A 12,699-nucleotide genomic window follows, 5' to 3' on the forward strand; every position below is an offset into this window, starting at 1 on the left:
TCATGGCTGAGACATTTAACAGTCTTTGGAATTCAGATGATGGAAAGACATTCTGTGTCAAAGACCTGGTGGAGAGTTGGGAGTCGTGTGACATGGGCCTCTGGCTTGTGGAACAAGCATCATTGCCTTGCTGAACTGCATAGCTTAGTCTGTTGTTGACCATCTAACTAGCAGCCTCATAGACAAGAAGCTCTGCCCAGGTGGAATACCTGGCCCCCATCTACACCGTTTCTGCTGGAAACTCTGTACCGGTCACCAATAAGACTGATTCATCTCTGCATGCTTCTATCATGTGAATTCAACAGCACCATGAAAGTGAGTTATACAGCATCAGTTTTCAACCCTGACCTCTGTGAAGGAATACCTCATTGCACTTTGATTCTGGACTATGGAACCCACGTGAAACCATATTTCTTTTGTCTGTGGTCTCTGCACTGTAAATCTTTCTTTTCTGTATCCCTCTTGTTAGGAAAGGGAGATAGTTTGTTATACTGGGGGAATTAGTGGTTGTTAGGACTGAGTTTTAGCTTTAAAGTTTCAGTTTAATTTGTATTCCCGTATCTGTGTGATAAGAAAGGTCAAATGGAGTTTTAGTTTCACTTTTAAAAATGTGCTTGCATTTTCCAATGAGGGTTTGACAACTTAAGCTAACAAATAAGGGCAGAAGAATTGGACGGTTGCCTAGAAACGCAGGGTGGGGGGATGCAGAGGGGCAGGTCCCACCTACAGATACACAGAAAAAACAGCAGTTTTAAGTTCAGTTTGAAGCCAGGACCCCAAAGAGACTGGACACTGGGAGAGGGAGCTGTAGATTTCCCAAAAGAACCAAAAGGTCCCAAGGGCAAAGTCAGGTAGAGACAAGAGAAACTCCCAAGCAGACCTTCTAATCAAAGGAAGGGCAGGAACCTAGAAAATGTCCTATTAAGTGAAGGGTGAGGGGCAGAGAGAGAGGCAGATTTAAGATGAGAACAGCTTGCAAGAGGCAAGAAGGTCCAAAGAGACAGAAGGTCTGTAACTCTTTGCTATGGGATGTGAAGCAGTGGTACTGTTGACGGCTGAGTTGGTGACAGTGCATGGAAGACAGCTTGAATGCATGTGGTGACCCAGGGAAGAGGAACATCAGAAGGGGAGTTCGAAACCTTGGAGGCAAACCCTTGAAAAAGGGATCTGAGAGAAAGCGTCGGTTTGGGAGAAGATTGCAAGATGAGGTGTTGGAAAGTGGAGATTGGAAACCCTTGTGTGAAAGACAGTGCACCAGTTGACACATGGTGTGACAAGCATCTGTGGTGGTGGGTGGTGGTGCGGGGGGGGGGGTGCTAGTTGAGGAGAGATCCATAGCATCTGGTTGAGGTGGCATCTGTCACTTGGTTTTGGAGGGCAATGTGTCTGGCCACAGGTCACCATTAGTTTACATGGTCTGTGTACTTGCCATTAACATTAAAGTATAAGATAGCTTTTGCAACTTGTTATTATCCTTACAAATCTGTATATATCTGTAAAGGTTTAATTCTGGGTGAAGGGGCATTGCAATATAGTTCACTTCTTGTTGAGTAAATGTTTTGTTAAAAGTTCATTAGCTGACTCCTGTGACTCTCTTCAGTAGTTACTCTCCATACATCTAAACAAATAAATAAAGTTAGGATCTATCAAGCTGGGTTCCACTCTGGGATCAGGCTTGTTCAAGGGTAATCTGAATGCAAAGGGGGCGTTGTGAAATCTCTTTTCGTGTTTTCACTTTGTGCAAGTAAAGTACCCTTTGAGTTCATCCTATCAAGAGTTTGCTGTGGGGTTCTTAATAGAAAATTGGATCGCACCAAAACAGGGGAGTTGGGAAATACATCACTGCTTACAAAGAGGAAAACAAATCAAAACACCTTTCTGTTTACAGATGGATGGTGAGAGGAGAAATTAGTGCTGTTTAAATTAACTCCTATCCTGCCTAACATCATTATAAAGCTGTAATTAATTACATTTTTTAAATTCAGTCATGAGATATGGGTTTCACTGGCTAGGTCAACATTTATTGCCCATCTCCAACTGCCCTTGAGAAGGTGGTGGTGAGCTGTTTTCTTGAACTGCTGCAGTCTATGTTGTGTAGGTACACCCACATGTTGTTAGGGAGGGAGTTCCAGGATTTTGACCCAGCAACAGCAAAGGAACTGCAATATATTTCCAAGTTAAGATGGGGATTGGCTTGGAGGGTGACTTCTAGGGGGTGGTGAAACAATCTGTCTACTGCCCTTGTCCTCCTAGATGGTAGTGGTCGTGGGTTTGGAAGGTGTTGTCTAAGGAGCCTTGGTGAGTTCCTGCAGTGCATCTCATAGATGGTACACACTGCTGCCACTATTTGTTGGTGGTGGGGGGAGTGAATGTTTGTAAATAGGGTGCCAATAAGCAGGCTGTTTTGTTATGGATGGTGTCAAGCTTCTTGAGTGCTGTTGGAGCTGCATTCATCCAGGCAAGTGGACAGTATTCTATCACACTCCATGGTGGGCTGGCTTTAGGGAGTCAGGAGATGAGTCACTCGCTGCAAGATTCCTAGCTTCTGACCTGCTCTTGTATATGGCTAGTTCAGTTCAGTTTCTGGTCAATAGTAGCCACCAAGATGTTGATAGTGGAGGATTCAGTGATGGTAATGCCATTGAATGTCAAGGGGTGAAGGTTACATTCTCTCTTGTTGGAAATGGTCACTGCCTGGCATTTGTGCAGCACAAATATTACTTGCCACTTCACAACCCAAGCCTGGATATTGTCCAGATCTTGCTGCATTTGGACATGGGCTGCTTCAGTATCTGAACATTGTTTGCTGATGATTGCACATCGCCACTTCTGACCTTATGATGGAAGGAAGATCATTGACGATGCAGTTGAAGATGGTTGGGCCTAGGACATTACCCTAAGGAACTCCTGTAGTGATGTTCTAGAGCTAAGATGATAAACTTCCAACAACCACATCCATCTTCCTTTGTGCTAGGTATGACTCCAGCCAATGGAGAGTTTTCCCTGATTCCCATTAGCTCCAGTTTTGTTCGGGCGCCTCGATGCCACACTCGGCCATATGCTGCCTTGATGTCAAGGGCAGTCACTCTCTCTGGAGTTAATGTGACAAGGAATCAAACTGCTTTTATTCCTGCAATCCTTTTATACAGAAAACAAAATGTCAGATTACCTACTGTGAGGAGGGAGAACTCATTCGGGGGCAGTGTCTGAAAAATTCACAATCTGCAATGTTTAATCAGGTGATCTTTCCTCACTTCACTACGTAAAAGACCATTCACTAAATTCACAAAATAATAGAATGATGTAACACAAAAGGAGGCCATTTGGCCATCATGCATACAATTACATCTTACCCTTTCACTTTAAGTTCAAGGCTAACATGTCAAATCATTGCAGTTTCAAACAGCATCACGTCATAGACAGAATCAAGGGTTTAAGAGTTAAGGGTTAAGTTTTCCTTGAACATGAAGTCTGAACTTCTTTCAAAACAATGAGAAAGATGATCAATGGTAGGCAATCGAATTCATTCAACATCCGTGTATAAATAAATGCATACTATTGCACAGAAACCTTCAGTGGTACTCAAAACTTACATACTCTGATTGGCTTGGAACTCCAAAATGTCAAAGCACTTCTCAGTATAGAATTTTCAAGTTTATTTAGCCCACTGACAGGTATGAAAAGTGAGGAAAATCCAACAGTGAAGATCCCCAAGGCAGCAAAATTTCACACAATGAGTAAACTTACACATTAAATATATTTACTTGTGTTGTGTCTGAAGCTGTTTCCTATTAAAATTAGTGCACGTGGATAAAAGTGTCACTTTAGCCATGCCTGCATTTAGGCAGTGATTTCTAAGGGACATCACTGTTCTACACCCCTCAATCAATAATAGAGCTGCATATTAATAACTTTGGCAGATGCACCTGTCCCCAAAGGAGCTAGGATGGCTGACATGTGGCTTGTTTAAGAGCAAAGCCTAACTTTTTTCCCTCATCCAACACTCTAGACTCCTTCACAATCATGACATTGCTTGTTGTGTTCCCAGTCTCTGCTGTTTTGCCCAAGTTGTTCTTTTATTTCTTCTGGGCAATTGATTGCCAGCTTAGTTGAGCAACAGGTGTGAGGAACTCTGTACGTAGCTTGTATTTGAGAGATACTTCCTTAACCCAAAGTGAAATCAAGCTACTGGGCAGAGGGTTGTGAAGTGATTCTTGGTTGAGATCATTTCTGATAAATTAGACTAGCTGATATCACTGTGGGGATGAAAGCCAGTTTAAAAAAAAAGGCAAAGAGAAACTAATTGAGGGTATCATGTTTCAGTCTGTGATGCTACTGCAGAATACAGACTCAGAACTCCTTGGCCAAGAACTTCCGGTGATGATGGTGGTTTTGGGGAGTGGGGGGTGGTGGGAGGAGGAGAAGGTTGGTTGGGGACATATCTGGGAGGTACCGCAGAAGATACACTGAGGGGGCCTCCCCCAAAAGTTTCCACACAAGGACCACACAGCAATTGCCCGGGAAGTTTAAACTTCAATGGCCAATTACCCTGCACTGGAAACCGGGTGAAACTCCAATTTAAATCTGAGAATCTGGATGATTTTGACACTCTCAGTAGAATATTTACTCAGGAAAAGTTAGGGTTAAAACCACTTCTAATGCCTGGGTGACTATATTACTGACCCCCATCCCCAGCCACCCTCCCCACTGACTCACCCCCCAACCCAACCCCCTCCAACCATCCAAACTCCCCCCAGCCACCTGCGCCCCTTCCCCGGCCACCCGATTCTCCCCACCCCAACCACCCCCCCCAACCACCTAATCACAACCACAGCACCCCCCACCCCTTCCAACCACCTAGCCTCCCCCACCCACCCCCAGCTTCTTAGTGGTTGGGGCCTATAAACTTACCTGGTTTGTAGAAGTGGACCTTGACAGCGTTAATCGTACCCAGGGTCCTTGGATGGAATACAACTGCCAGTGAAAGTGACATGAGGGCCAAATCCAGTGAGTGGAAAAAGAGAGAGATCTTATGTACCAGAGGCAGAGAAAGATAGAGACTGCGCCTGGTGCCACATTTGTGCTGGCAGTATCACTGAAACAGTTGAGAGCTATCTTTGTTTTATCAACTATTTAAAGTGAACTTCATTGTTTCTATTGAAATTTCATTTGCCTGTTAATGCTTGCTTAATTTTATGTTGATTTTGAGTTTGACCATTCCAGTAAACATTTTAAAAGGTGAAATCTTATTCATCAGTTTCTACTGTTGGAGTCGTTTGGGGATTCCTTCCTTCTAAGGTTATCGGTTTCTACAGGAATCATAACACAGGCCAGGTATTTGACAGGTTCGTGGTGATTCTCTAACCTGGATTTGCTAGGGGAGGGCGGAGGGAATGAGGGAGGGGAAAAAAAAGAGTAGGCATGCATCTTCAGAGATGTGGCATCTCTGGGAGAGTGACGGGTGGGGGAAAGGCTGAATCTTTTAAGGAGTCAGAGGCAGAAGCAGCTGAGATGAAACTGATCCATCAAAGCCTAAAGCCACAGGTTCAGACTGACTTCAGCTCTTGAGCAAACTTACTCAGTGTTTGCAAGAGAAGGGGACAAGCACTAGAAGCATCTGACTTGCAAGTACATCCATAAGGTTTATAACAACTGAATCTTCACTAGCAGAGTGTTCTAGTGCCTGAATTTCCAAGGTACAAACAAGAAACTCAAAGCATGTGAAGTCAGAAGTACAAAACACTGTAGACCAATTTCCTGTATCAGTAGGTCCAACTGAAAGAGCGTACACTTCCATTTATATTTTTCTTCTTCCCCTTCATCGAAAAAAAATTGGATATTCTATCTGATACAGTGTATACAGTTCAATTGGGAAATTTCACAGTTATGAGACCATTGCGAAGCTAGCCATGGGCTGAAATATGTTCTATTCAAGATGAATCAGTTATGAAGGAATTTTTCAAACAGGGAGTTGCCCAAGACTAACTCTTTTACAAGGGATTATGTAGCTGGTAGCACAACCTCTTTGACATCAAGGCTGGCAATAAAACTGCTTTGAACAATGTAGAAGGTTTTGATAAAGCTGCCTTTGCTTCCTTAAAGATTGGTATACAACTTTGGAGTTAATCAGGTTGACAATTCTGTACCATCTCAGGAAGAAGTCACATTTTCAGACAATTACCTGCTTACAATGAGGTTTCCTTTCTAACCAGAGGTTGCAATAATTTTGTGATCGGGATACCATTCAAACAAGTGGTTGTTACGAGGACACTTTTGCCAAGTTTGGAGTACATTTAAAAATGAAGTAACATTAGAAGACAGCAAAGTAATGTTGCTAATATCAGCGACTTTGAAGGATCTAGGATCAATGCAAATGCTATATCTGGGTGTCAGTGCCCCCAGTCAGTAGCACAATGAGTTGATGAAACTTCAAGGAATCAAGGGATATGGGCAGCTGGCCAGAAAGTGGAGTCGAGGTAGATGACCAGCCATGAAAATACTAAATGGCAGAGCAAGACTAAGGGGCCATATGACTTACTCCTGCTATTGTTTCTTCTATAATGTTCATAAATGGCTTACTCCTTTTCCGATGCACACCCAGTTCTACCTCATTTCTAATTCACTTGATCCTTCTACTGCCTCAATGTTTTCAGAAAACTTGCCCTGGATGAGCTCCAATTAAAAATTGGCCTCTGCTGCAAATGCTAATCGCCATCTCAGGCTGAAACAAACTGCTTGCAACGTTAATGTCCTATTTGACCCTAAGCTGAGCTACTAATCTGATAACCTCACCATCACCAAGACTGCTGACTTCCAACTCCACAATATTGTTTATCTCCATCCCTGACTCAGTCCATTTGTTGCTGAAACCCTCATCCATGCTCTTGCTACCTCTGGACTAGACTACTCCAATATTGTCCTGGCTGGCAGCACATCTTGCACTTTCCATGAAATTCAACAAATCCAAATTCTTGGCACCTGTATCCTAACTCTCACCAAATCCCAGTCACCCATCACCCTTGGATTCACTTATTTACACTGGCTTGTAGCCACAAATGCCTTCATGTTAAAATTATCATCTGTGTGTTCAAATCCATATCCACGGCCTCATCCCATCCCTTCTCTGCAACCTCCTCCTACCTTAAAACGCAAAGCATAGTATTCCTCAAACTCTGGCCTGTTGTCCATGTCCCATTTCCTTTACCCCAACACTGACAGGCATACATTTAGCAGTCTACACCCCAAGCTCTGGAATTCCTTCCCTGAATCCCTGCCTCTCTTACCCCCTTTAAGGCCCTCTTTAAAATCTACCTCTTTGAACAAGCATTCAGTCACTTGCCTTAATGTCTCCTTTTCTGGCTAGGTATCACGTTTTGTCGGATTATGCTGCTGTGAAGTGCCTTGTAATGCTTTACTATGTTGAAGGCACTGTATAAAATGCAAGGTGTTAATTTTGTTACTTTGAGGGGCTTTCACACTTACAATTACTGGTGTTGCGCTTGCTTTGGCCAACATCTGTTTCACAAGTCGGTATCTATCATATAAAGGCTTCACCAGCTGCCTTTCTTCCCTAGTAACCTGGAAAATTAGACAAACTTCATTAGAAAATGAGTACTAAGCAGGACAGCAAACTGGACATAAATGTATACTCTTACAGGGTAATTGGCGACTGGAATGCTTTCATAGATGGTTTCATTGTCTCAATGTCTACACTAAACAGTTAATACACAAAATATTCAATTATTACACTAATTTTACTCAAAAAATAACTGTTGTCTTACTTATGAGTTTTTCATTAATTCATATAACTTTATTGATACCAGGGAATACAACAATCTAATCCAATACAATTTTTAGTTACTAATTTACAAACCATTCTAGCTTCAGCTTGGAAGTTTGTAACGCTACCTGAATTACTGGCCATTAAAAAATTAAAAATTTTCAATTGCAATTTGTCAATATTAGTCAATGTTAAGTTACTTTCATCCCAAAGCCAATCACAAAATTATTTCACATGAATAGTCATTTTTACAGAACAGCAAAAAAATACAAATTCTTACTACATGTAACAAATACCAACATAACACTTGTTACCTCCAGATTCGCAATCCATTTTGTACACTTCTCCAGTCAGCTCTAAAATATCTTACTTCTTAACTGCATCAAACTCACTCCTCACTTGATAAAAATTGATATTTTATGTCGATGTACACAACACACTTAATTAATGCAATGCTTGACATTTAAGTTTAGATTTAAAAAGTGCCAATAATTATGATTGATCAACAAGTCCTAAAAATAGATAAGAGTAAATATACCGGATGTCCATGAATACTTTCAAAATATAACAGACTCTTCTGAAGGGCTATCTTCTCTGCCGTTAAATGGTTTTGTCTCATTTCCTGTTAATTAGATACATTTGGAATTAAACAATGTGAAATTCTAATGGCAACACAACATTCCAAACGTTGTAAAGCAATTTGTCAACTATAAGCTTGGGCACTGCTTCTATTTGCATTTTAAATAGTCTGGATTAATTCTGATTTTTTTTCCTCTTTTGACACATGGGCCAAATCTTCCTGTCTCTGAATTATCGGAAATTGGATATACGACTGAAGTTGCGCATTGGCACCCTGCGGAAGGCCTGATGTGTGGACCTATCTGGGAACTGCCCAGAAAGTTTCAACTCCCAATGGACAATTTTCATGCTCCATAGGACCCCCCCACAAATGTCTCTGACTCTGAGCTACAGACTTCAGATTCAAACAGTTCTAATGTACTTACCTGGATAGTTACCCAAGAAACATTAGACAATTAAAACTAGTCCAACATCTGGATAACTACACAATTGACCCCCCGAATCACTCACACTGACACTGCCACCACACTCACCTCCCTTACCCATTCACATACATTCATCCACTCACTCATTCACCAATATTATGCTTCAGTTATACAAGACATTGGTGAGACCACATTTCGAATACTGTGCGCATTTTTGATCTCCTTATTTAAGGATGCAAAATGCATTGGAGGCAGTTCAGAGGAGGTTTAGTAGATTAGGACAGCTGGGCTTTTTCCACTGGAGTTTGGAACAGTGAGAGATCCTGAATGGTCTTGACAAAGTGAATGCGAAAAGGATGTTTCCGCTTGTGTTTGAATCCAGAACTAGGGGGCACTGTTTTAAAATTAGGGGTTGCCCTTTTAGGACAGAAATGAGGAGATATTTTTTCTCTCAAAGGGTTGTGTGACTTTGCAACTCTCTGCCTCAGGCGGTGCGGCACTAAAATATTTTTAACGCGGAGATAGATAGATTCTTGTTAGGCAAGGAATCAAAGGTTATCGGGAGTAGATGGGGATGTGGAACTCGAAACACAAACAGATCAGCCTTGATCTTACTGAATGGTGGGGCAGGCCCAAGGGGCTGAATAGCCTACCTTAGCTCCTATTTCGTATGTTTGTATCCACCCACGCGCCCACACTCGCAACCCTGCACTCGCCCCCTCACTCACCGACATTCGCCCGACCGCTTGCCCGCCAACTGACATTCGCCCACCCGCCAACCGACATGCGCCCACCCGCCAGCCAACCAACATTCACCTGCCCCCAATCAACATTCAACCACCCACCCGCCCACCAACCAACACTCACCCGCCCACGCGCCCACCAACCAACATTCACCCGCCCACTCGCCCACCAACCAACATTCACCCGCCCACTGGCTCACCAACCAACATTCACCCGCCCACTGGCTCACCAACCAACATTCACCCGCCCACTCGCCCACCAACCAACATTCACCCGCCCACTCGCCCACCAACCAACATTCACCCGCCCACTCGCCCACCAACCAACGTTCACCCGCCCACTCGCCCACCAACCAACGTTCAACCGCCCACTCGCCCACCAACCAACCTTCACCCGCCCACTCGCCCACCAACCAACGCTCACCCGCCCACTCGCCCACCAACCAACGCTCACCCGCCCACTCGCCCACCAACCAACGCTCACCCGCCCACTCGCCCACCAACCAACGTTCACCCGCCCACTCGCCCACCAACCAACGTTCACCCGCCCACTCGCCCACCAACCAACGTTCACCCGCCCACTCGCCCACCAACCAACGTTCACCCGCCCACTCGCCCACCAACCAACGTTCACCCGCCCACTCGCCCACCAACCAACGTTCACCCGCCCACTCGCCCACCAACCAACGTTCACCCGCCCACTCGCCCACCAACCAACGTTCACCCGCCCACTCGCCCACCAACCAACGTTCACCCGCCCACTCGCCCACCAACCAACGTTCACCCGCCCACTGGCCCACCAACCAACGTTCACCCGCCCACTGGCTCACCAACCAACGTTCACCCGCCCACTGGCTCACCAACCAACGTTCACCCGCCCACTGGCTCACCAACCAACGTTCACCCGCCCACTGGCTCACCAACCAACGTTCACCCGCCCACTGGCTCACCAACCAACGTTCACCCGCCCACTGGCTCACCAACCAACATTCACCCGCCCACTGGCTCACCAACCAACATTCACCCGCCCACTGGCTCACCAACCAACATTCACCCGCCCACTGGCTCACCAACCAACATTCACCCGCCCACTGGCTCACCAACCAACATTCACCCGCCCACTGGCTCACCAACCAACATTCACCCGCCCACTGGCTCACCAACCAACATTCACCCGCCCACTGGCTCACCAACCAACATTCACCCGCCCACTGGCTCACCAACCAACATTCACCCGCCCACTGGCTCACCAACCAACATTCACCCGCCCACTGGCTCACCAACCAACATTCACCCGCCCACTGGCTCACCAACCAACATTCACCCGCCCACTGGCTCACCAACCAACATTCACCCGCCCACTGGCTCACCAACCAACATTCACCCGCCCACTGGCTCACCAACCAACATTCACCCGCCCACTGGCTCACCAACCAACATTCACCCGCCCACTGGCTCACCAACCAACATTCACCCGCCCACTGGCTCACCAACCAACATTCACCCGCCCACTGGCTCACCAACCAACATTCACCCGCCCACTGGCTCACCAACCAACATTCACCCGCCCACTGGCTCACCAACCAACATTCACCCGCCCACTGGCTCACCAACCAACATTCACCCGCCCACTGGCTCACCAACCAACATTCACCCGCCCACTGGCTCACCAACCAACATTCACCCGCCCACTGGCTCACCAACCAACATTCACCCGCCCACTGGCTCACCAACCAACATTCACCCGCCCACTGGCTCACCAACCAACATTCACCCGCCCACTGGCTCACCAACCAACATTCACCCGCCCACTGGCTCACCAACCAACATTCACCCGCCCACTGGCTCACCAACCAACATTCACCCGCCCACTGGCTCACCAACCAACATTCACCCGCCCACTGGCTCACCAACCAACATTCACCCGCCCACTGGCTCACCAACCAACATTCACCCGCCCACTGGCTCACCAACCAACATTCACCCGCCCACTGGCTCACCAACCAACATTCACCCGCCCACTGGCTCACCAACCAACATTCACCCGCCCACTGGCTCACCAACCAACATTCACCCGCCCACTGGCTCACCAACCAACATTCACCCGCCCACTGGCTCACCAACCAACATTCACCCGCCCACTGGCTCACCAACCAACATTCACCCGCCCACTGGCTCACCAACCAACATTCACCCGCCCACTGGCTCACCAACCAACATTCACCCGCCCACTGGCTCACCAACCAACATTCACCCGCCCACTGGCTCACCAACCAACATTCACCCGCCCACTGGCTCACCAACCAACATTCACCCGCCCACTGGCTCACCAACCAACATTCACCCGCCCACTGGCTCACCAACCAACATTCACCCGCCCACTGGCTCACCAACCAACATTCACCCGCCCACTGGCTCACCAACCAACATTCACCCGCCCACTGGCTCACCAACCAACATTCACCCGCCCACTGGCTCACCAACCAACATTCACCCGCCCACTGGCTCACCAACCAACATTCACCCGCCCACTGGCTCACCAACCAACATTCACCCGCCCACTCGCTCACCAACCAACATTCACCCGCCCACTCGCTCACCAACCAACATTCACCCGCCCACTCGCTCACCAACCAACATTCACCCGCCCACTCGCTCACCAACCAACATTCACCCGCCCACTCGCTCACCAACCAACATTCACCCGCCCACTCGCTCACCAACCAACATTCACCCGCCCACTCGCTCACCAACCAACATTCACCCGCCCACTGGCTCACCAACCAACATTCACCCACCCACTGGCTCACCAACCAACATTCACCCGCCCACTCGCTCACCAACCAACATTCACCCGCCCACTCGCTCACCAACCAACATTCACCCGCTCACTCGCTCACCAACCAACATTCACCCGCCCACTCGCTCACCAACCAACATTCACCCGCCCACTCGCTCACCAACCAACATTCACCCGCCCACTTGCTCACCAACCAACATTCACCCGCCCACTCACTCACCAACACTCATCCACTCACTATCATTCAAACCGGACATTGAAACTTGCCATACAGCAGCTGGTGCCATAAAAGGGGGAAGTGCCCTGTCTTCCCCTTGACTGTGTTCCCCCAATGATGCTGTGCTCCACATTTCTGGAAAAGCCAGGCTCAGA

General features: G+C 46.9%; 1 protein-coding gene across 2 annotated transcripts in view; it reads right to left on the minus strand.

Annotated features, from left to right (window-relative positions):
- The window catches only part of LOC121281281 (protein FAM13B-like), a 170,610-nt gene that overhangs the window by 22,800 nt on the left and 135,111 nt on the right, over positions 1–12,699 (minus strand). For both annotated transcript variants that reach the window (XM_041194146.1, XM_041194144.1), the window contains 2 exons: positions 8,319–8,402; positions 7,483–7,578 (listed from right to left, as the gene is read on the minus strand). In XM_041194146.1, the coding sequence (XP_041050080.1) occupies positions 7,483–7,578; positions 8,319–8,402 (180 nt within the window). The remainder of the gene's footprint in view (positions 1–7,482; positions 7,579–8,318; positions 8,403–12,699) is intronic.

This window comes from Carcharodon carcharias, chromosome 8 (assembly GCF_017639515.1).
Source record: "Carcharodon carcharias isolate sCarCar2 chromosome 8, sCarCar2.pri, whole genome shotgun sequence".
Taxonomy (NCBI): Eukaryota; Metazoa; Chordata; class Chondrichthyes; order Lamniformes; family Lamnidae; genus Carcharodon; species Carcharodon carcharias.